The sequence below is a fragment of the Strigops habroptila genome, chromosome 9 (assembly GCF_004027225.2).
Source record: "Strigops habroptila isolate Jane chromosome 9, bStrHab1.2.pri, whole genome shotgun sequence".
NCBI lineage: Eukaryota > Metazoa > Chordata > Aves > Psittaciformes > Psittacidae > Strigops > Strigops habroptila.
In genome coordinates this window covers 14,970,533-14,993,221 of record NC_044285.2, presented here as the reverse complement: position 1 = coordinate 14,993,221, position 22,689 = coordinate 14,970,533, and the positions used below count along the sequence as shown (strand labels likewise).

The following is a 22,689-nucleotide window of genomic DNA, read 5'->3' as shown; positions in this document are numbered from 1 at the left end:
TTTAATGAAACAAGCAAAGCATGTCCCTGTTACAAATCTGTAGAGTAGAAGGTAGATAAATTAGCTTGGGACATTTTGTAAGCACTGTAGGCCAAATCTGATGTGATATATGCATGTCTTAAAAGCAATCCCTGAAGAGTGACTCTAGGCAGAACATCCCACCTAGATACTGGCTGTCATTGGAGTGGTGGGAAAGCTGTGATAGAAAGTGCCCCTAGGCAGGCTGCAGACGGGAACAGAAGGTCCAGAGGCGAGAGGCCTGGCCCTCTAGCTGTTGCACGGGTGCCTCCTGGCCCAGCAGTGGCCATTACTCAAGTGAGAGCATTTATCTGCTTTGGCACTGCTTCTGACCCACGAAATCTGCCACAGGGTCTCCATGCTGGGAATACAGCTTGTTAGTTAACGTGTTCTTCCAGCACAAGGCTATAAAATATTGTAGGTCCTAATAGGCAGCTATTTATTTCTTAATATGTCCTTAGGTGCCAGACGGGAGACTTTTTTTATAAAAATAGTACTGGAATGCATTTACTAGGGATTGACTGTATTTATTTTGAACCACAACACATTCATACAGATCCACAGTCAAAACTACAAGAAGGTACAGTTTCCACCATCCACTGAGCTGAATTCTCTAAACACTTTTATCCTTGCCTCTATTGCATCCTGTTGTGAATAATTCCACTAGCTTCTATGAAACAAGGTGCAGTAACCAACCTTTAACTCAGTACTATTTGCAGGAGCACTCTCCGGATTACTTCAGCACTAAGCATAGCTCTAAAGAACAAGCACATTGCCCCGCAAAAGAACAAACCCAGACAGAAAGTTGAGCAACAATTTCTTGCAACATTCAAATGATCAAGCCTGATAACTACTAACTCATTAGCCAGAACATGTTACAGCTGGAAAACATGTTTCTGGTTGCTAACTGTATTATATTAATTCAATATGAATACAACCACTAAATATCAGTTGATATTAGAAAATTGCGGTTTATGCAAAGTAAAAAATACTGTATTGTTTTGCACAAAACAGATCATGATGTCTGTGTAAGGCATGAGATGATTATTATTGTTCCCTTTATATTATGGAGATACTAGTTCTGTAGTTAAGACTCAATTGAGTTTTGTCCCTAAAGCAGGAATTAATTCTTACACTTGCAAATGTAAACTATGTCAAATCTGAGACAGGTCCATCACACCTTGTTCCTGAATGAATTCTGGCTTTTGTAAAGCCAGTATGAATTGTGGTATTAGTGCCACACATATTCTGAGAATTTACAAGCATATCGAATGATTAATTAAATTTTAAAAATATTTAAGCAAAGACAGAATTGACAGATTGTTGAGAGCATATTTTAGCTATTCTTATGCGTGTCACTCCTGTGACTGTAAAGTTTACATGTTGATAATTTCAGGTAAGTAAATATCACTTATACGGAAACTCAATGCACAGGAATGGCATAAGTAGGAGAAACAAGATTTCATGTTGATTTACAGGCAGAACCTGTTGTGAGCAGAAGGATTTTGAGAAAATATACAACTTGTCTGTACGTTGGCCAATGCACAGACACACAGCAAGTGTGGGCTGGGCACTCAGTAGATTGTATAAATAAACTGTCCCTTTCTCATTCCTGACCTGTATTCTGCTTTTCCCCGTGTTTTCCATGGTGTACTAAAGGAAGCAGTGTTGTGCAGTATATGAAGCCTACTGCAAAGTTCTAGCACAATAGGTGATAACCTGCCCCTACCATTTTGGACAAAATCTGTTACTTCTGGTTAATTAGCTGCCTATTTTCTGCACAGATATTTCATGTTAGATGTTGGTGTGAGTGGAAGAGTAAGTGTGTTTTGACCTGAGGGCAGATGTCTGACTGTTCCTGCCTGTGTAATCCCTCTCCAGACACAGGCGGTTGGCAGCCCCCTAGGTGTGCTCCTGCCAGGTATCACCAAGGGGCGAGGGACAGCACTTGTTGCAAGGGGGAGCAACAGGAGGCTGCTTCTGCAATTTCTTTTAGACACCATTTTGTTTTATATAGTACAATTTATCAATATAGAGGCCAGATGAACTATGGTGACTGTGCTGCTGATATAAGATCTACAGTTGGGAATAATTTCCACATTGTATTTTTGATTCCCTTGCATTTGCCTCTGCTCGTGTTGAGGACTGATTCTGCGAACCCTCCCTTCTTGTTACTGTGGCTCTCCAGATAATGACACAATGCAGTCAAGTGTGGATGGGAATAGCTATATCAGTAATTAACCCACAGCGGAGAAATGCTGAATCAAATGAGCATTTTGTGCAGGGCAGATACGGTCTCTGGGCAACCTGAGTTCATTACAGTTCTGTAAGTTTTCTTCAAAAACATAATTAAAATTGGAATTATACTCCCTCAAGTATACAGCATCATCTGACTTTCTGCTGCAGCAAGCAAAGCTTTGCTTGACCTGCACATTCTGTCCCTTCACCGCCATGAATTGAGCGAGGCATACCAGGCAGCATGATAAAGACATGCAGTGACATAGGCCCTATCTGCCCAAATGCTGAGGCGGATTCTGACCATAGTATTTCCCAAATCACTTCTGTGGATATCTCACCAAAGAGCACAGGCTGTTACTGGCAATGTGAAGGGTTCCTCCCTTCAGGAGTGAAATCAGAAAATAGTGTGGAATTCTAGGAAGCAGAGTTGAAGGAATCCAAAGGGAAGAACACCCTAAAATGAGAGCATTGGACTGGTAGTTTCGCCATGAAAATGCCTCAGGAGCATCACTTAATAGGATGTCTATTTATTCATGATCACTCCTCTCCCCCCTCCTCATATATACGTATATATATTAGAAATGAACTTTGATATAATTGGATATGTTCAATTCACAATGATTAAGCAGAAATAATTTCATTTTTCAAGGCTGGATACATAAGAAGTGGTGTATGTTCGACCACTTCACTTTAGTGAGAGAGAGCCTGTACTTCAGAGCTCTGATGTAGAGCTGGCCTTCCTTGGGGATTTCAGATCTAGGACTAGGTCTGAGATCGGTTTCTAATTTTATTTACTGCTATCAAAATAAAAATTACTCCCACAAAGCAGATGAAATCCCCCCGCCGTAGATCAGCAGCAGAAGGCCTCTTTAAGGCTCATACAGACAGGCCTTGTGCTGACCTCTGCACAGGATAAGCTTTTGTTGCTGGCCCATCTCCACAGGAATGAATTTTATCCAGAAAGCACAGCAAAAGAGGTTTGGATTAATATTCTAGGTTGGGCTTTTAATATTGGCTAGCATAAAGATCAAGTAAATAGTTTAAAAATAACTGAATATTACTGCTACGAAGAACCTGTGCAGAAGTACAGCTTTGTCTCTTTGGTGTTGACCTTGTAACACAATTTTTACCTTTTGTGATCATATTCTGAGTTACTAAACCTCATCACTGATGAGTTGATTCCTTGCTGTTCAATTAGTTGCTCCATAAAAATTTAGTAAGTTATTTAAAACTACTTCAATTGATGTCAGGGTATTAATTTTCAGAGAAGTCATTCTTAAATAATGGCTATAAGAAGTGAGTAATGCTCTTGCCCGTTAATTCGGCACTGAACTAATTGACTATATGCACGCAGTTTTATAACAATAGCTTATCTATTTTCAGGTAATTAAGCAACATGATAAAGATCATGTGTGGAATTAACAGGCCAGTACATCATCTCACTAGTTTCATCTAGGAGATAACTTATATGAAACAGAACAATTTACCCATTCTGCCCCCAAGTTCTCAGTTTTGAATGTGATCAGCCTGATGTTTCACGGAAAGAGTTCAGCTGTGAACTCAACTTCTATATAGATTTTCTCCTTTGAAATGTGTGTTTCTAATTGAGGCATAAGAGTTTTATAAAATGGTCCAAACAATTGTTTGCATAAAAACTGCACAACAAAATGAGAGAGAAAATGCTTCACTTATTACTCCATGTTGGTCAGTTCATATTTATCATATATGTCATTTTCTTCTCCTGGCTCAGTATCTGAGTGATGAATTTCAATAAAAACAATATAGATTACTGCTCCAAGTACGCCTCCCAGCATAGGTGCAACTATAGGGACCCACCACCAATTATTTCCAGCCCTGTAAGAAAAAAACAAAGAAGAAAAAAAGAATTATTTTTCTTTGTTACTCTAGCAAACACCCTACCTTACATTTGGCAGTGAAAAAAGTAGGGTGGCCTGACACTGGCTACACTGTGGACTTTTCTGTTTTGTCTCACTTTCTGTAAAGGATGACACTCCTGTCTATCCTGCCCATGCTGCTATTCAATTGCTAAGTACCAACCACCAGGCATGGTGGTCTATGTGCTGTACTTGCACCTTAGAAAATCAGGCCTCTCTACTGCATGTGTGCTTTGGGGGCAGGGGATAATTTCTCCCTTATGCAAAATGAGCTTCATTGACTTACAATGAAATGAACAGGGACATCCTATTGCACTGCAACCTTGACTGATGCTGTTGCCAGATGCTCATGAATAGGTTTTCAGGAGTGATTAATGCAAATGTATGTTGCAAAAATGGTTTATGTCATCTGCATAGAGATCTGCAGGTCCAGACCTGCTATAGTATATACAGTCTTCCTCTTGACAAGTATAATAGATTATACCTGATTTTGAGTATATTTGCCTTAAGGAATGTAATAAAACACAGTGACTGTAAAGTGGATTATACTTGACTAGAGTGGTTAAGATTCAAATTTCATGATGCAGTGTCTTATCTCTGTTTAAAATGTGGGATCTTTCAGTAAGAGGTAAATAAGCATTTAGAAGTTTTATACACATTAAACTTAATCTTTTTTAGGATTGCTGTGTTCAGAAAGGAAGTCTGGCATATTGGCTCCACTGAACTGTTTACGTTCCCTTTGCACAATTACTAGGATTTAATTTTTAAATGTGTAGCTTTATGAACTTTTTTAGAGAAACAAGTCCACCATTAAACAGTATAAAACAAAAAGTAATGGCCTTTTTATACAGGAGACTTGGGCTTGTAGGCTTGCTCTCCCTTTCCTGGAGGTCCACATTCAGACAGTAAATTACTGAGTATTGGTTTCACAGCACAGTCTTTCTTAACTGTACTGGTGCATGAAGGTGTTTTCATTTGATAACATGCTGTATTAATTGAATATGCAAGTCTGCAGTGAAAACCCAGCCACTTCAATTTCATGCATATTGAAAATGGAGAAATAACTTTTTCTCCCAGGAATAAAAAGGGTCAAATTCATCTGTGAGAGGAACTTTTAAAATTCCAGGAGAACTTTTAAATTGTAAGAATAATTATTGAGCACTCTGTTGTATAGGTTTATGCAGAAGTGGACTTGTGGTTAAGTCATAACACAAGAATAGAACAGGGCTAATATCACAGTGCCCTATTGATGGTAATGTCATTCCTTGTTCAGAAATGTCTTGGATGTGTATGTTTTGCCTTTGGAATTTATTTATATTTTGCCCTGAGGATATAAAATAACTCCTCATATTGTTCTGTTGAATTTGTAGATCTGTTTGTTGTTGAGTCATAAATGTCTGTTGAGCTCCTGAATTTCTGGAACAAGCATGGACTAAGGTTTTACCGAATTACTCAGCACAACAGAATCTGTACCAAGTACTTGCATGTGTTCCCCTGTGCCCATATGTGTACATGGGCATATAATGAAGGTGTTCCTTGGCAGGCTTTTATCTCTGCTTGTCCCGTGAACTGACATGTGCCTTGTTGGCTCCTGCATGACCTGCAGGTCATGGCCTGTATTTGCAGCAGCTGCTGTCAGCTGCACCACAGATGCCTTCTGCCAAAATGATGGGTGTAAGTCTTTATGGAGGGTGATGCCAAAGCTGAAATGAGATCAGGACACAGCAGAGTTACAAGTTTCCATGACACACAATCCCCTTTCACTGTCACAGGAGCAAGAACTCTTTGTGGCAAGCACAGATAGCTTCATGGAAGTAACCTTAGGTCTCTTACACCCTTGCTTTGCCCGAGCACACAGCTTTGCTGCTAAGTTAGCAGGAAAACATCCAGCTATGCCTTTGTCATCACCAGGTGTTTTGCAGTTGGGTGGAGCAGGAGGGAGCTGGCTGAGAAGGGCAGGAGGCAGTGCGCAGGCCCGGCAAGTGGCACTTGGGTGAACTGCCAGAATTTCTAGGAAACCACAGTGTATAAGCTTAATGGACGGGGAACTTTGGCCCGTTTTAGACTTGCAAATACATTTCTCACTTAGCCAACTGTTGCGGGATGGTGAGATAACACTATTTGCTGTAAGAAATGCCAGGATAATTCGGGCATTCAGCAGTGTGGAAGGTGTCTGGCTACCGTTCTACGGTCCGGGAAGGATGCAGAGTATTTCAAAGGCCGCTTTGCCATCCAAATCCCTGTGCAACCAATAGGTGCGTCTGCCGGCCCTTTCCAAAGCGCAGTCCCGTTTAGTGCGGGCGACTGGTGCCCGGAGCCGCGGCCACGAGGTGTCAGCGTTACCGCGCCGGCGGCTGCCGGGCTCTGCCCGCCGCGGGGCCGCTGGGAGCATGGCCCGCACGGTGCCGCGCTGCTGCCGGTGCCGGTCCGACCCGGCCTCGGCAAACGGGCTACAGAACCCCTGATAAGCCGGGGGTGAGACGTTCTATGGCTAGCCTCAAATGCTGGTGGGAAATACTGTTCTGTGGAGCCGTTTCTCACTTGCTCATTGCTGTTTCATGCTCTGTTATGCTTGTCAAAATCCAGTCTGGTATTTGTACTCAAAGCTCTGGCTGTTTTCTCACTACAGACAAAACTGTGCTACCCACAACTTCTCTTAGGCTTCTTACACTATTAAGCATGTGATTAAGAAAGATTCCTAGGTATCTCCATGGTTTTAGGGCAAACCATTAGAAGCATTTAAGTCTCTAAAGTCAGCGGTTGGCAACTGTCCCTATCATTAGAGACATCTGTGACACCTACTCTCAACAGGTTGAGGAGCAGTTTGCAGGAGCTGGCCACAACTAACTACATCTATTATGTGCAAAATGGTGTTCTCTATAGGGTGCTGAACAGACACCTCCTTTCCAGCTGCAATGGATCAGAACAGCTTCTAATGGGAGCCTTTAACCAAAACAAATGCAGTGGCTCTGCCTGTGGAAACCACACCACAACCTGTGTCCCCTGGCTTGATTCTCAGGGAAACTGCTCCTTCAGGTGCCTTTATGCAAAATGTATTAACAGCAACATTTAGAACATCCCTGCTCAACTGCCTTCCTATATTCTGGACAACTCCATGCTCCCTCAGAAGAGCTCCCCTCTGGTCTAGTCACTGTTCCCTGCCTGCGCACATGATAAAACCAGAGTTTACTGGACCGGCAAGCACAAAGAAGGATGGAGGGAATTTTCCTTCTGTGAACTGATTATCTCAATGTTTAGAGCATTTGCTTGGGATCAGGGTGTAGAGAGTCTGATTCTTCTGTATCTGATCTGTTCTAAAGTGATGGTCCCCGCCTGCCCTGTATGCAGCACTCAGAATACTCACTGACCTGGGCAGAGTGACTCAGTCAACCTTGTGAGGTGTTTCCATTCTCATGCCAATGTATGTTCAATGTCTCTTCAGTACTTCCTACTGCTTGGTTTGTGCGGCACTCCCCTCATGTCACAGTGGATGTTTCATGCTTAGGTTCCACTTCCTGGGCATGCCTTTTACTAAACAGCTTGAGCACCTGTCTCAAGGTTGTGAATTCCAGTTAAGCTGAGACATCCAAGGTCTAGCTGTCAACTATGGCTGCATCACTTAAGTCTCTCATGCGTATGTAACATCATCAGGAGTTCAGGATCATAGCCGCAAACAGTCAGACTTCTCCCATGGCCTGATACTGTTCCAAAGCTTCCAGCTACCTAACAAACCTCATGTTCTTCCTAACTCCTACCTGAATTTGTGCTGCAAATAGATGAGAATGTAATCCAGTTGTATCATTCTCTTGAACTTGGTTATAGCTCTAGCTTTATAAGTGAAGGCAGGGAGGGAGGTTTCTTCCTCAATTTATACACCCCTGAGACTACTGTAAATTTCTTCTGGCAATGACCAGAGATTTAATCTCATTTTTATGTTCCCATTTTAAAATTTTCTGGTATGGTCTATTACAGTAGGGATATATTTGCTCTCTGTATATAAATCCTAAAACTAAATTAGAGAAGAGTCCATATTGGTACAGATGTGGAGTTTTCTTGTAATTTCTTAAATTTAAATGAATAATTTAAATTACTTTTGGGGAGGAGGGGAGTTCACAGGTATTCTGTGTCTTGACTGCAGTACAATCAGGCTTTCAACCTTTTCAGTGATGTAATAGTTAACTTCATAATATTACAGATTACGCATATGACACTATAATTAACATCATAGTCAACAACTACTTAGGCATGAGAGGGCAGAATCCTAAGTGTGGAATGTCACTCTGTGTGCTGCTATTTTTTAAACAGTGCAGTCTAATGGTACAGTGGTAAGAGCTGCCAGGGAGGAAAAGTTTGGAGATAAGTGGGATGGTGAGCTGGCCTGCTGCAGCTGTGCTATAGCCGAGCTTTGGCTCTGACCTGTGGCATGGCTGTGTGCCCGTTTCTGCTGTGCTGTGCCTGGCTTTTTTTTTTTTTGTACGAGAAAAGCTTTGCTGCTGCTCTCCTCTACTAAGGCAAGTGATTCATGTAGATAGAAGTCATAGTAAATAAATACAGTTTATTTGTACTTGGTGAAGTAGCTAAAATGAAATCTCTATTAACCAGAGCTCTCTAGTGGTCTACAGTACTTCTGGGGATTCCTACTTGTAAATAACTGGAAAAACAAACTATACAAAAATAAACCAAAAGTTCTACCTCCTGATGACAGACTACTCTGACTTGGATATCCCAGAGTGCCTCTTACACTGGATATGTGTAAGCTGTGGATTTGATGTGCAACTAATTAGCTGTGCGTTTAGCCAGCCAAGAGTGTGTGTGTGCGTGCGCACATCCATGCACAGGGATTTGAGAGTGTGCTCTGAAATGTGGGAAAATGAAGGGAGCTTTCTTTTATTCACTCCTTTGCTCCCAGGCAGGAAGTCAGGCTTTTAGATTGTTGTATACTTCTGCAATAACTCAGTAGTTATAATAGGCTAAATCAATCTGATATGTCTGTGTTTTTTACAGCACCCAATAAATACTCCCACCTAACTCTCTCATGATGATGATTATGTTTTTTTCCTGAAAGCTGCAGGACAAGAGAAGAAAGCACTCTTATATTTTCAGTGACCTCTAAGAATCTCTAATATATTGGGAAGGGTCTGCTTGAAACAGTGATTGATACTAGAGATAATGCATGTTTCATTTGCCTTAGGAGCAGGAAATCCTTTATAAAGCCCAGTTCCTAGAAGATGTCTGGCTTAAAGTGCATGAATAGCTTCTTCTGGTATGCAAAGAATTACCTATATGTATATAAAGTATGACTTGGTACCATGTTGAATCAGGATCTTACTTTCTTAGGAAACAATTTTAGCCAAGAGCATTTTACTTCATATCCAGGCGTACTTACGTGAATACTTCCATCCCCCATCCTGCAATGGCTGTGAAGAGCCTTGGGCCTAGATCCCTGGCTGGGTTCATGGCACAGCCACTGTTCATTCCCAAGGAGCAAGTAAGAACAATTATAAGAAGTCCTACTGCAATCGGCTCCAGGCCTTTAGGTACACTTTTATTTCTGGTGTCAAAAATAGCAAATATAGCCAGAAGAAGAACAGCTGTTGACATCACCTGCCCAATGCAAAGAAAAAGAATAAATATGTGCAGATTCCTTCCAATAATGAAAAGAGGGGCTATGGTAGCTCAGTGGATTGTGGTGGCTTAGACCTGGTATTTGGATGTATCCCACTATACAGAGTAGCAAAATTTGGAACCCTGTGCCTCTCTACTTCACATTAAGAAGTTTTGATGTCTGTGCTGAAAGAAAAAGATAAGAAATGTGCTGAGGACATTTGGGAGAGGGGGGAAGGCAACAACCTTGTCTCTCCTGTGTGATGTCTGATGCTTCGTTTCTACATTTTATTTTTTTTTTTCCCTATCAATTTAACAATTCCATTTACTTGACTTTCGGTACTTCTGCTATGCCGATGCAATCAGTTACATTGATATCAAAGTCTTTTATGCGACTGTAGCTTACACGGATGAATTAGACTAAAAATGCAGCACTTTATCCAGATATTGCATAACGTAAGGAAAAAGTGAAGCCTACAAAGTCAAAACCGAGCAGCTAAAAAATTAGGAATTGCCTAAATTAAGGTTGCACATGTAACTGTAACATGAACTCTGTATTGCAGATGCTAATTGAGCTGATAAAGGAAATTTTCTTGGCATTACTTTGATGGACATGCTGCTCTGCTTAAATGCTTTGTAAATATTGATTTTGCTAATAATTAACTTAGGGGGAAGCAGACAAAAGCTTCAGCCATGTCAAAGCATTTAATTTCTGTACTGATTTAAAGAAGTTTGAGTTTGGTTTTTTTACTATTATTATTATTTCAGCTGGTTTTAATTTTGTTTTAAACCATCCATGGGTAAAAAGATCTTACAGACAAGTCTGTTGACTTATCCAAGATTCAGAATTGTCCTTCTTACAAAATTTCAAAACAATGTTTGGATTTTTTTGAAGCCAGATTGCACAAACTTCAAGTCCTTTCCGTGAGGAATTCCTGTGCTCCAACAGTCCCTAGTTTTTCATATTTACTTATGTGGTATTTATTTCATATATGCCTGAAGAGGGCAGGTAAATTGTTTAGAAGTAAATAGAAGATATGAAACTTCATTTTTTCACTGTTGGATAAGTGGCATTAGAGGATACAGATTGGAAATAAAGTGGAGATTTTTTCAGATTCAGTCATTTGAAAAAAAAGAAACCAAATAATACAAATCTGTTTGCAAAGTGAAGGTTAAAGAGGAGGCTTATGGTAGCAGGAGACTCACTTGTTCAGGGTGTGTTAAACTGGCTGCTTAAGCTTTACTTAGGGAATAAAAGGTCAACACCATGGACTGGATTTTGAAGTAAATGGACATAGCTCTGCTGAAGTTTATGGAGAAACATTGATTTATGCTGGGGAAAACCCTTTCATACATTGCATTAAAGACACACAGAGTGCAAAAATTAATATGATGTATGTGAAAAGAACAACTTGAAATTATCTTGGTTGTAAAATACGACTCAAATGTGACCCCTCAAACAGCACTGCATTTTCATTGCTATTGTACACAGTGATGTATGAGCAAAACTGAGACATTAATCATACCTGTTAGAGATCTATGTATTGTTTCTTACTGCTTTGTTTTACAGTTCTCAGTATGTTTAATTTGTGGACTCAAGACAGCAAATGCACTTACCTGATCTGCAAATCCATTTATGAGGGACAGATATGGAGCTGGATATGTTGCAAAGATATGTGCTGTTGCATTAGGTCCTATGACTTCAAGTGTTCCATTGCTATATTCCATAAAGGCATCTATAGGAAACAGCCATTACCTGGTTGCACTTCTCCATAAACACTAGGTTTTCTAGAACTAGAATGCATGTAATAGGTCTATGCACTTCACATTCTCTACAAAAACTAATCGTTTTTTCTGGGAGCATAGTTAACAGATTTGACGTGATGCACTAATCATACCCTCCTGTCTCATCTCTCCTCCTGTGCCTTGAAGTACTTGTTTTATGTATCACTGCTTTCAAAATGCGGCTGTTGTTTCCTCTGCTCATTGCTCCAAACTCAATGCCAAGGAGCATTTTCTGATTCTAATAACAGTTGCGTTATTCTGGTAAGAGGCACTATATTTGGCACAATGCCCTCCCAGAATGCATCCATCCTCTTTGTACTGTTGTGGATTCCCAGCTACCAGGAATTACTGCCATTCCATTTGATAGTTGTGCAATAATGACTTCTGGGAATGAACTCTCCTGAGACACCTCCTCTTTTTCACTTTGTGGGCCTTATACCCTGCTATGCTTGTCATCCAAGATGTGAGGGGAGATGCTACCCCCAAAACTTCAGTTCTTAGTGTATTTTTATAGATATTGTAAATCCATGTATTTTTATGTTAGTATAGTTAAAGCGTATTTCAAAGAGTATAATATGACTTCTGTGTCAGAATAATTTGCTGCCTTGGCAAGCCCTGAAATGTTAGAAATAGGAAGACACTAAAATGAAGCACTCACAAATCTGCATAGGCAGACATGAATAACAAATGCTATGCCTGTATTTCAGTAGTGGATCCATTGATGAGGTGATCCTTGTGAGTAAAGAAACAGCTTCACCTCCCGTGGAAGTCATGGTGAGCATGGTTAGCTTCTCCTGAAGCTACCAGACAAATCTGTTTCTCCTTGCCCCTGTTTTTTCTAGCTTTGCATAAGGCCATGACATGGGTGCAGGGAATATTTAGTTGTTTACTTGGTTGGTCAAACTCTCATTTGCAGTGTCAGATTATCTTGTTGCATTTAACTATTGGGGGGGGGAGAAGGAAAAGAAAATGTCTCAGCTGTGTATTACTTTGTACACCTTTAGAAAAGCCTCATGTTCAGCAGTCTAGCATATATCTTTCTTCACTCTTTCAAGTACACTGCTGAAAATGAAAGCACCTAGCTCAAATATCTGTGTATGGGGAACATGGAAATGTTGAGCTCCTATGTCTTTTTCTACCCACGAATTTTCAGTAGACCTTGATAAGTGTGTGATACTCTTCTTAGAAGTTGCAAGAAAGAAAAAAGTACTGAAGAGGTTTGGGAATTAATAAGAACAAGAGGAGGGCGAAGTTGGTCTTGAGCAGAGAGGGGGATATGAGAAAATCCAGCACTCTTGACTAATAAGAAGTCTCTAACCCTAGCCCTAAGTTCCTGATCTTTGCTCCCTATCCTACTGCTACCCTTTAGCAGAGCACAATGAATTTCCCCCCAGCCCAATGTGCGTGTTGATGTACTGCTGCATCATGGCCACAGCCCTAATTTTGGCTGTCTAGCTTGAGAAGGACTCTAGAAAAACCCGTTCTGGAATCCCACAGTTTCCGAATTCTAATGCTAACCTTAAAACAAACTCTCCCCCTTCTCTCTGTCCCAAATCCCAAACTAACAAAAACCCCACCAAACTCAAACCAGTTAAACAGTTTCCGCAGCTCCTAAAGGTTTTTCTGTTCATGGTTAGTAGGGGCACTGAGCACCTAGCTGATATGCAATGGCCATTTCCATTTTCACTTTTTCTCTGTTGCATCTAGACCGAGCACTGTCTGCAGACATAATGCCCATCAGAGAGAGGCCTTGGAGGAGATGGGCTGGGTCAGTAGAAGCAGAGTTTTGGAGTACGCGATTGAACCGATTGATCCAGTTGTGTGGATTCATCAAGACAGGGAGTTTGTTACTATGTTTTTTCCTTCTGTGGCACACTGTGTAAAATCAACACCATCAAGGATAGGGGGAATTTTTTCCTCCCCCTCTTTTTTTCCCTTCTAATATGTGACCCCTTTATCACTGTACTTGGAGTTCATTGCCTTGGAGACCTACCTCTCTAGGGTGGTCTGATGTTTAGTCAGGGGGCACTTGAGCTCATATCCTGTAACCTCAATGAATGATGTTGGTGATACTTGCCTACAGGCACTTGGATCAGGTCTTTAATGTTTCTAATTTGCTTGGAAGATGAATAGCCCTATATCCTGGCTATTAAGTAATTTAAAATCCTTACTGAGAAATACACGATCTCAAAGTATCTGATTTCCCATGAATAATTTTTCTAAATCTCAGAACATTTCCTGGATTATTAATGTTTCAGGGAAATTGTAGGATACCTGGAATGTTTGAGCTTTTTTTTTTTTTTTTTTTTCCTCCCTTCAAGATCTTTATGCTTCTTCCTTTCTTCTTCTTTATGGCTTTAGCTTCACTCCTGCCATTAGCCCTGTCTGGGCAGTTCCCTGCCTGCTTGGTGTTCATTGAGAAATTGGGGCCTTAGAGACTGCCTGACCTCTAGTTTGTCCTGTAAGCATGTGTAAGGTGTACTCACCGTAATAAATCCCGAAGACAGCCGCTGCTCCAGTGAATGCTCCCAGGAGTTGTGCTAATATGTAAATTGGTAATTTGGTCCATTTTAATCTTCCAGTCACGCACATGGCTAATGAAACGGCTGGGTTTATGTGACCACCTGAAAAATGAATCACAAAAATAAGTCCTATGGATGACTTGGATACATGAGAATAGGTGAAGGATTTGTAAAAACGTGGGTGCTTTTGAGCATGAGACTAGTACATGCTTTTCTAGCTGTTATTTTGCAATCATGTGCTGACTGCAATTAAACTGAAACAAGTTGGATGAAATTACATGGGAGAGGAAGAAAGCCACCAAGATCTAGCTTCCCTCTTAATGTTTGCAGACTGTGCTATTTGTCAGACTGCTGTCCTGCACTGTATAATCTATAGACAACTCTTCTAGAAAAAGCCTAAGTCTGCCCTATTGGTTGTGATAGGAGGGTCCATCATTCTGCACATATTCTCTCTCCTTAAGTCTTTGGCTTTTTATTTTCAAGGGAGGATTGTGGCAGCAGAACATTCATTCAGTTTAGCAAGCATGTATTAAGATCAAGGACTATTACTGGCCTTGATCATATATCTTGAGGCAGATCTGGAGTACCTTGGATTTAAGTCATGTTTATGACCCTGTCTTCAACCTGGGGTTACTTAGGAAGTCAGTTTTCATGAATATAAAATAATGTTAGGGCTGTCCAGCTTCATGCTGACTGTTGGTGAGCTATGCCCAGATAGGATCTGGGGGCAGCAGCGTGTAGTTCTTAATCACATGTTTTCATCAAGCTCTTACACCCTCCAGAAAGATCCATAATAAGAAAACTGATAAAGTAGCTGTGCTGAAACAGAGTTTTATTTCCCATGGTATTTAGGAGTAGCTACACCTAAACTCATACATGGAAAAGACTTCAGTAATATTGGAATTCTTTGTGACTATTTTAGTTTCTAAAATACTTTTATTATTATGTCACGTGCTAGTCACTTCCCTCAACATCTTTTACCAACACAGGAAAAAGTGTTGAATGCTTTTGAAAAACTTCATTTTTTTTTTTTTTTAATATAAATATATAATTGATATTTAAGAAATACAAATTGCCAATAAACAGATGAAACAGTACTCCACAGTAAAAATACAGTAAACCCTAAGTTTTGCAAGGACATAGCAGATCCATTGCTTACCTTCCCGGTAAAGTCTCATTTCAGCCTCATGGTTATTGGAAAAAAAAAACCCAGCCCTTTTCTTTAATAAAATGACTAAAAGAGTGTGACCTTTGTCTGACAAAGGCTACCGATGGAGAAAGAGCCTCTATGTACAGTTTCTGTGTTTGCGCTTCAGGTCAGCGAGTCATTATCTTATGAAATCCAGGCACCTTTGATACATAATGAACTGACAAACATAGATAACAAACTGGATAAAACCTTCTTTGTATCACTTCCAAAACTCTGACCTAGTAGCATCAGTCCTGAATTAATTCTGAATTCCTCACTGTATTTCAAATTCTTCAGCACAGAGCAAATAGATGGCTGGCACCTTATTTAGCAGCCTCTAGTGAATTTTGATGAACTGTTGTCTTGTCTTTTGTTCTTAACTTTGCCTGGAATTAATAATTTTCCTTTCTTTCAACACCTGATATTGTTCCCCACCTGTATATAATACCTGGTGATTATGATGGCCAGGACAAGACATAATAATATTTGAGATATCTGATTAATGTTGCATCTGGAAAGGAAAAGTCTAGTAGAAGGCTTTCATGCTGATATAGGGGAGTTAAAACAATTCTTGGTTCCTGTGCCACTGGTAGTTTCCTGGTCTAAAAAAAAAAAAAATCCACTTTGGACAGCATGTTCCCAAATTCTTTCATAGCTCCAGTGATCACAATTATCTAGACATGGAAAATTAGATGAAGAAAAAACAAAAAGGGAAATTGTCCTAGATAAGAGCTCAAATTCACCAAGTATGCAGCCTATATATTTTATATTACCATGAATTTAGAATTTCATAAAGAACTGATGCAAACTATTTTAGCAATACTTAAACATGAAATGTCATGACCAAAGAGCCACAGAATTTGCTAACAATTTCTGTATAGGAGCTGATATTCTAAACTGTCCACTAGTAATCATATGCTGGATAATCACAGCCTATTGAAATATCTGTTTCTATTCTTTTGCAGAGAAAATGCACTGTCTGCAGAATCCTTTGTCATGGGAAAAACACAGGAAGCGTGATACTGCAACATCTACAACTGCTCTGCCCTGCTGGGATTGAACTCTAATCTTCTGTATAATGGAGATTAATATCCCTTACAAATATAAATTTAGGACAGGTTAGTGTCTATACAGGGTGGGTTTTTTTCCAGATACTGCATCAGAAGAGTTGTAGTTTAATGTTGTAGTTTAAAGATGTTCAGGTAATAGGAATTAACTTCATGTTGTAATAAGGAACCATTCTGCTCTGTTTCAGTGACAGGAACATGGCTGCCTGTTTTGCAGTACCTTGAGCACTCTCTAATGTCAACCTAGAAATTTCCTCATGAACAGTGCCTGTGTAAAAGAATTTGTAAAAGAGAGGAGAAATGGCCACACTAATTTCTGCTATAGCAACTATTTATAATGTCCTATTTATACCTAGAGATACCTGCCCAGATCTACTTTATCTTCTTTATGAAGGGTAAGAAATGCCTCTATGAGAGCTGGGGTACAAGGGCGCCATCTGCTTTGAGAGCAATACAAATTCCGCATACAACATGGAGTATTGTGTATTATAATACATAACACTATATTATTGCAACCCATCATTTTCTATTTTAAAGGCATAACTTAAATGTTAAAAGCAGTTATGCTAATGTTTCTGATATTAATTTGGCCAAACTGAATGGTGGAAATAGGAGAATAAGCAGCATCCAGTATGGCACATGTAGATACTGATCAGTTATCCCAGCTACAGACAAAAGAAAGGTTCCTGACTAATATATGTTGAGGACATAACACAGCAGAAAGAAAGGAGCACGTTGACAATGCATCACAAAGTTTCTCTCTAGTACTCAATCTTTTTTGCTGTTTCTGCTGTGATCTGCTCTCTGAATCAGGAGCAGACTTGCTACTGCCCTGTCATAGGACAGGAAGAGATTGCACGCTGTAAGGTGAACCCTACTCGTTATACCCATTAATGGGTCATTCTATGTTCTTCCAAGCTGGCACATGTTTTAGCTGGTGCCTCTCTACTGGATTCTGTAAGCTTTTCATGGTTATTTCCTTAAATGCAGTGCCTATGCTGTCCAGGATCAACTCTATTGACAAAATTTTCAAAGCAAGACCAAGCAGATTTCTGGTTTGCACAGACTATTTTCCGTAAAAGCCAGACATCTGCCATGTTTGCACACTATAGTTCAGATCAGAATTTGGTGGAAGATTTTGTCAAATGCAGAGAATAGAAGGAAACAAGAAGAACACAACAGATTTGTGAGCAAAACTGATGCAGACTCTGCTGCTACTGCTAAATACATAATTGTTTATACCATGAAATAGAAGTAATTTAACAACATAGCCTTAAAACTGTGGCAATAAATGCTATATAAGAAGAAAAAGTCACTTACCAGAAACCCCTCCAGACACATACACTGCTATGGTGACTGCCATTGCAAATCCAACTGATACTGTCATAGGCCCACCATGGGCTCCTCGGCTAAGGACAGCCTGGCCCACACACCCACATCCAAGGGTCTGTATTTTGAAAGAGAAATGAAAAACCGTGAGTGTGTCTGTCAAATGTTGGTTAGTTTGCAACTTCTGCTGCTATCCAAATATAGCTGAAAATGTTGTTAAATATTAAAACAGTGCTAGAATTTGAGATTAGTAGCATGAGTGCCATTGTTGCCGTTGCTGCAATGAACACTTCCTCTTTATCCCCTGCTCTGTGACCAGGAAGAATGTTTGCTTGTAAGGACCTCTCTCTCCCTGGAAAAGAGTGTTCAAGTACAATGATGGGATACAGATCAGAGCTTGGAGCTTAAAGAAGATCTCACAGCCTCTACAACAAATCTCCGTATCTGAAAGTGAAGAAGGAATTGATTCTGCGTGGTAAGTTTTTGTTTCCATATTGTTATAAGCAATGAAAAAATTACGAGTTATGAAGTATCATTCAAAAAGCTTTTGATGTTTAATGCTGAAACTCTGGAAGGAGACAACTTTCTGGAAATTAAAGTATGTGTTACTGTTATGCTGCCTTGATATCATATATTGCTTTATCAAAATATTTCACTGGCTCTGCAGCTTGAACAGTTAAGTGAAGTGAGGATACCTGAATAATTCACACTGGAGTATTCTCACTGGGTTTAAACTAGCTTCTATTTTATGTTGGTTCTCCTCAGAATTAAATTCAGCAACACATTTAAATGTATGGTTAAGATCATGTTTATTCTGTTCTAAAGCTTCTGCTAGCTTCAAGTGTACATTTAGGTCCTATTAAAGTTGGTAGAAAAGATTTTCAGAGTTACAAAAGGCCTTTAGTTTAAGATAGATAGACAAGCTGATCATTTTCTGCCAGAAATCAGTTTGTATCTTTGAAAATCTCCTTTTTAAATATATGCCTAAGTGCTTTGTTGAAGGACCCAGCACTCTGTGGAAGATATCAAATATCTATAGTCTGAAAACCTTTGCTTCTTTGCAACTGTAAGTGATCTGAATTGTACTATTTCTGGGATGGGACTAGATTTGTCTTGAACCTTAATCACTTTGTTAAATCGGAGATACATGTATTTTATAAATACATATTATAAATACATATTCCTACTTTGATGGAACATGGGAATCTGATATTTTTTTTCTTCTATAAAATCATTCCATCTTAGCCTGTGCAGTTGCTTTGGTTGATCTCCTTACTTTGCTTTAGTGTTCTGCCATTACTACCAAACCACAACAGTTTGTCACCAATGGCTGTATCACAAATATTCTTTCTAACTCTGCATATTTGAATACATAAAATTTAGTTCTTTTAGAAATGCTTATTTTCAGTTGCAAGGCAGTTGCATGCAGAAACTGTAAAGTCATGGGAAGATCTCTCCTGCCTTAGGTACAGACTGTACCAAAAAGGTTTGGTGATTGAGGTTTAACAAGCAAGTACTGCTAGAATAGATGCAATTTAAACCAGCCAAAAAAAAAAAATCATATTTTTATTTCCAAGGGTGTTTTGCGAAGGTTTTAACTAACACCAAAATGTGACAGAAAAGCTCTCTATAAAATTACTCTCCTACCCAGCAATGCAGACGGAGTTGCTGTTGTAAGAGTGCCCCAAGACTGTGTCATATACCCAGGTGCAGTTCTTGCCTTGAGGTTATAATCATGCAAGCAAACAAAGCGCTGTCTGGTGCCAAAGTGTTACAGCTGTCAGGTTACGTAAAGCTAGGGTGCTGTTAGATAGCAGTAGTTTATTGGACTGTGTAATTGAAAGTTGCAAGACATATTCCAAGCTGCAGTCAACTGCTGTGCAGAGGATGACAGATGCTTACACTAGGCATTCTCTCATTGCTATTAGTATCATATACCTAGCAATTCAAATGGTAAGCACATATACAAGTACAGATACAAAACCAAAGCAAAATACAATTTAGTTGTTTGCAGCTGAAATCACATGTTTTTTTAAAAACTTCATATGAGACAATCCTACTCATCGTGTATTTATATGTTTAATTAATATGGAAAGAATAGGTATGCTGGAATTTATAAACTGTAAGATTAGGGCACAAATCTGGAGCAGGTGGAATTAAGTATGCTCTAGCCTTCATTTTCCAGGCTTCTCAAAATGAGTATTGCAGAAATTGCACCAAGCAAGATTTTGTGAAAGATACTGCTCAGACATGGAGTAAATCCAGTAGGATGGCCTGGGGCCCTGTGTACACTGAGATGCAGCCTGCATTCAGGCAAGCAGTTAGATCTACAAGCATGCGCTTGTGTTCTAAAGTAGCATAGATAGTTTTGCAGATACAAAGAAAAGGACATTCTTTTGAAAGTATTACCCCTTTCCTTAAGGATGTATAAAAAAAGAATAGGAATTGGGGAAATAGGTATAAAAAAAGGGTAAGGGACAACAACAACATCTGTGTATATCAACTACAAATTCACAAGACGAGGGAAAGAAATAACAAGGGAGGCTCTGGCCTCCCTTCCCTGGTTACCAGAACTGAGGAGAATCATACACAAACAGCTGCGTAGCACTCTTGCATAACAGCTTCTGCTCTCCATGTCATAGGGCAATATGCAACTACGGACTCTCCACTGTTGTGCTAAACTAGCCTCAGAAAGCTCTGTCTACAAACAAGAAAGCATGCAAGCCAGCTCAAACAGAGCTGCACTGGCTTCTTGCTTTGTGCATGTTGGTAAGTGACTGTCTGCTTATGAACACTGTTGCAGGCCCAGTCAGTGTGTGCCCGTTCTGGGATGGGGAAACTGGGAAATGAACCTATAAATCTGAACCATGTGACACTAATATTTTCTCCATCTGCTGTCATTTTAAGGAGAGAAAAAAGTTTTCTCATACCTACTGTAGCTAGGTTGACATAACTGGAAACTGTCACCTAATCATGTAATTACAGGAGCAGCAATTTAATACCCTGTGAATCTTTGCTTGGCTGAGTTAAGACCGACTAGATCATCAAGTTGTAACTAAATATTCTAAGTTTCTAAGCCAAGCTCAGCCATCAGCTGCACCCACACAAACTCATTGAGTGAAGCACAAGGAATCAATGGGAATTTAATTTACAGTAGAATATAGCCAGATCTCTTTATCGTATATTATGTTACCAGGTTTTCATCTTAGCAGTTGTCTATAGTTGTCTATATCTGCTTAAATTTACTAGAATAGCTTCGGTACTGACTTGTTTGCAAAGTAATGATATTACTGTCATAAAAAACACATTTGGGTGTGGAATAGCTGTCTGAACATTCCCTGCCAAAAAAACTTGCTTCATAGACATTAGAGCCTTTTCTTTGTCTTGGGTAACAAGGATAATGTTAGGAAAGGAAAACAACTGGCCTCCAATGAGCATAATGTCCTGTTACTCCCTGGAAGCTTGCAGAATTTTCTCTCTATCCCATTCATCAGAGCATCTAAAGATCATTTTGCTTCCATCTGTGCTATTTTCAGGATTTTTGCAAATGCTTGTAATAGCATTTTTAGTGTAAATAGGATTTCCTGCCAGATTGGAATCCAGAATTTTAGGTAATTTATTTTCCTACATGACCTATAAAGCTTTAGACATCTTAAAGCAGAATGCTTATAAAAAAAGGCCCCTTTTTATCAAACAGATCTAGTGGTAGTGTGCACTCATAGCCATACACTTAAAAGTTACAGAAGCAGCCAAATCTCCTGCTTTTTAGCACTGTGGAGACAATAACAAGTGTTTTGTTGTACATCACCAGCTGTCAAGCTGTGGTGAGGGTACCACAGATGTCCCTGCAGGCAGATACGGCCTCAGTGGCTGCACAACTGGATGATGCTCTACATGAATGCAAGAACTCAGGGTGCTACGTGGAATACAGAGTCAGCAGTTACCAAAAAAATAAACCATTATAAGCTGTACAATTTCAATCAGGACATGCCAGAAAACCAGTTCAGAATTCCCACTTCAGTCAGTTTACAGGACTTCCTCCACCAATTAACAATTTTGTGAGGATGCCTTGTTCAGGTAAGGCAGCAACCCTGCCCCTTTCCCATGCCATGCTCCCACCTGTGTTGTCCTACTGTTCCCCAGACAGGCATTTCCTGCTGGCCCATTGCCTGCTCCCCTTTCAGGCTGGACAGCCCTGCAGTACTGCTCTGGATTCTGCTGCATGTGTGTGTGTTCCTGCGCAGTACTGGGAAGGGGATGGGCTCTCAGGGTCAGTGCAGTGCCTTAGGCTCAAGCTGTGTGCTTGCAGTGAGTGTCCTTCTGCTATCCCAAAATCACCTGTTCAGAGTCTGCCCTGGTATTTCACTTCTTAGGGACACCTCCATGACTTCTCCAAGCAGCCGGACTTTTGAGGGCCTATTTAGGCCCTTAAAAGCAGGAATAGAGGTAGGAAGAGTCAGAGAGTCCTTTAGAGATTGGGAGAAGTGATCATTTGCCCTTCACTGCAGGTAGGGGTCTCTGACCAAAATTGCCCAGGAAAGTGTTAGCAGTTATTTGTGGTTTACTTTAGCCTTGTACAGTTTCCCCTGCCCCCATTAACATTTCCATATACAGTTGGTTTGAATGTTGCCTATGAAAGTAATAAATAAACTTTTCAGATACGAGGCAATTACTAAATTGATGGTGTCCTCATAAAGGTCTTTAATTTGGAGTGTGTTTTAGAACTCGCTTTCATTTCCAACCTCTTAAATTCTTAAGCAGACTTGCTTTTTAAATAATCTATTGCATTTCATAATAAGGTATTTTATAATGGATTAGAAACTCTTTCCATACAGAGCTATATTTTTGCTATGTTTGTGTATTATGTAGGGCCTTAGTTTAGACTGGGCTCCTAAACACTCTTTCAATAGGGATGGTAAGGCTAACAGCAACATGTTAGATGTACGAAAATTTAGGGCATTAGCTCTGCAAGAATTCAATTTGCAGGAAACTCGTGTTCTTCCAAGGACAATCTTCATCTAATTTCATGTTTAGTATTTGCT

General features: G+C 39.9%; 1 protein-coding gene across 3 annotated transcripts in view; it reads right to left on the bottom strand.

Moving 5' to 3' along the window:
- Positions 1–524: 524 nt before the first annotated feature.
- AQP9 (aquaporin 9) overlaps positions 525–22,689 on the bottom strand; it is a 30,005-nt gene continuing 7,840 nt past the window's right edge. For 2 of the 3 annotated variants that reach the window (XM_030498286.1, XM_030498285.1), the window contains 6 exons: positions 17,639–17,765; positions 14,027–14,164; positions 11,373–11,491; positions 9,538–9,755; positions 3,952–4,110; positions 525–688 (listed from right to left, as the gene is read on the bottom strand). In XM_030498286.1, coding sequence (XP_030354146.1) covers positions 682–688; positions 3,952–4,110; positions 9,538–9,755; positions 11,373–11,491; positions 14,027–14,164; positions 17,639–17,765 — 768 coding nt within the window. In that variant the 3' untranslated portion in view covers positions 525–681. The remainder of the gene's footprint in view (positions 689–3,951; positions 4,111–9,537; positions 9,756–11,372; positions 11,492–14,026; positions 14,165–17,638; positions 17,766–22,689) is intronic. The other variant, XM_030498287.1, reaches the window with a different exon arrangement.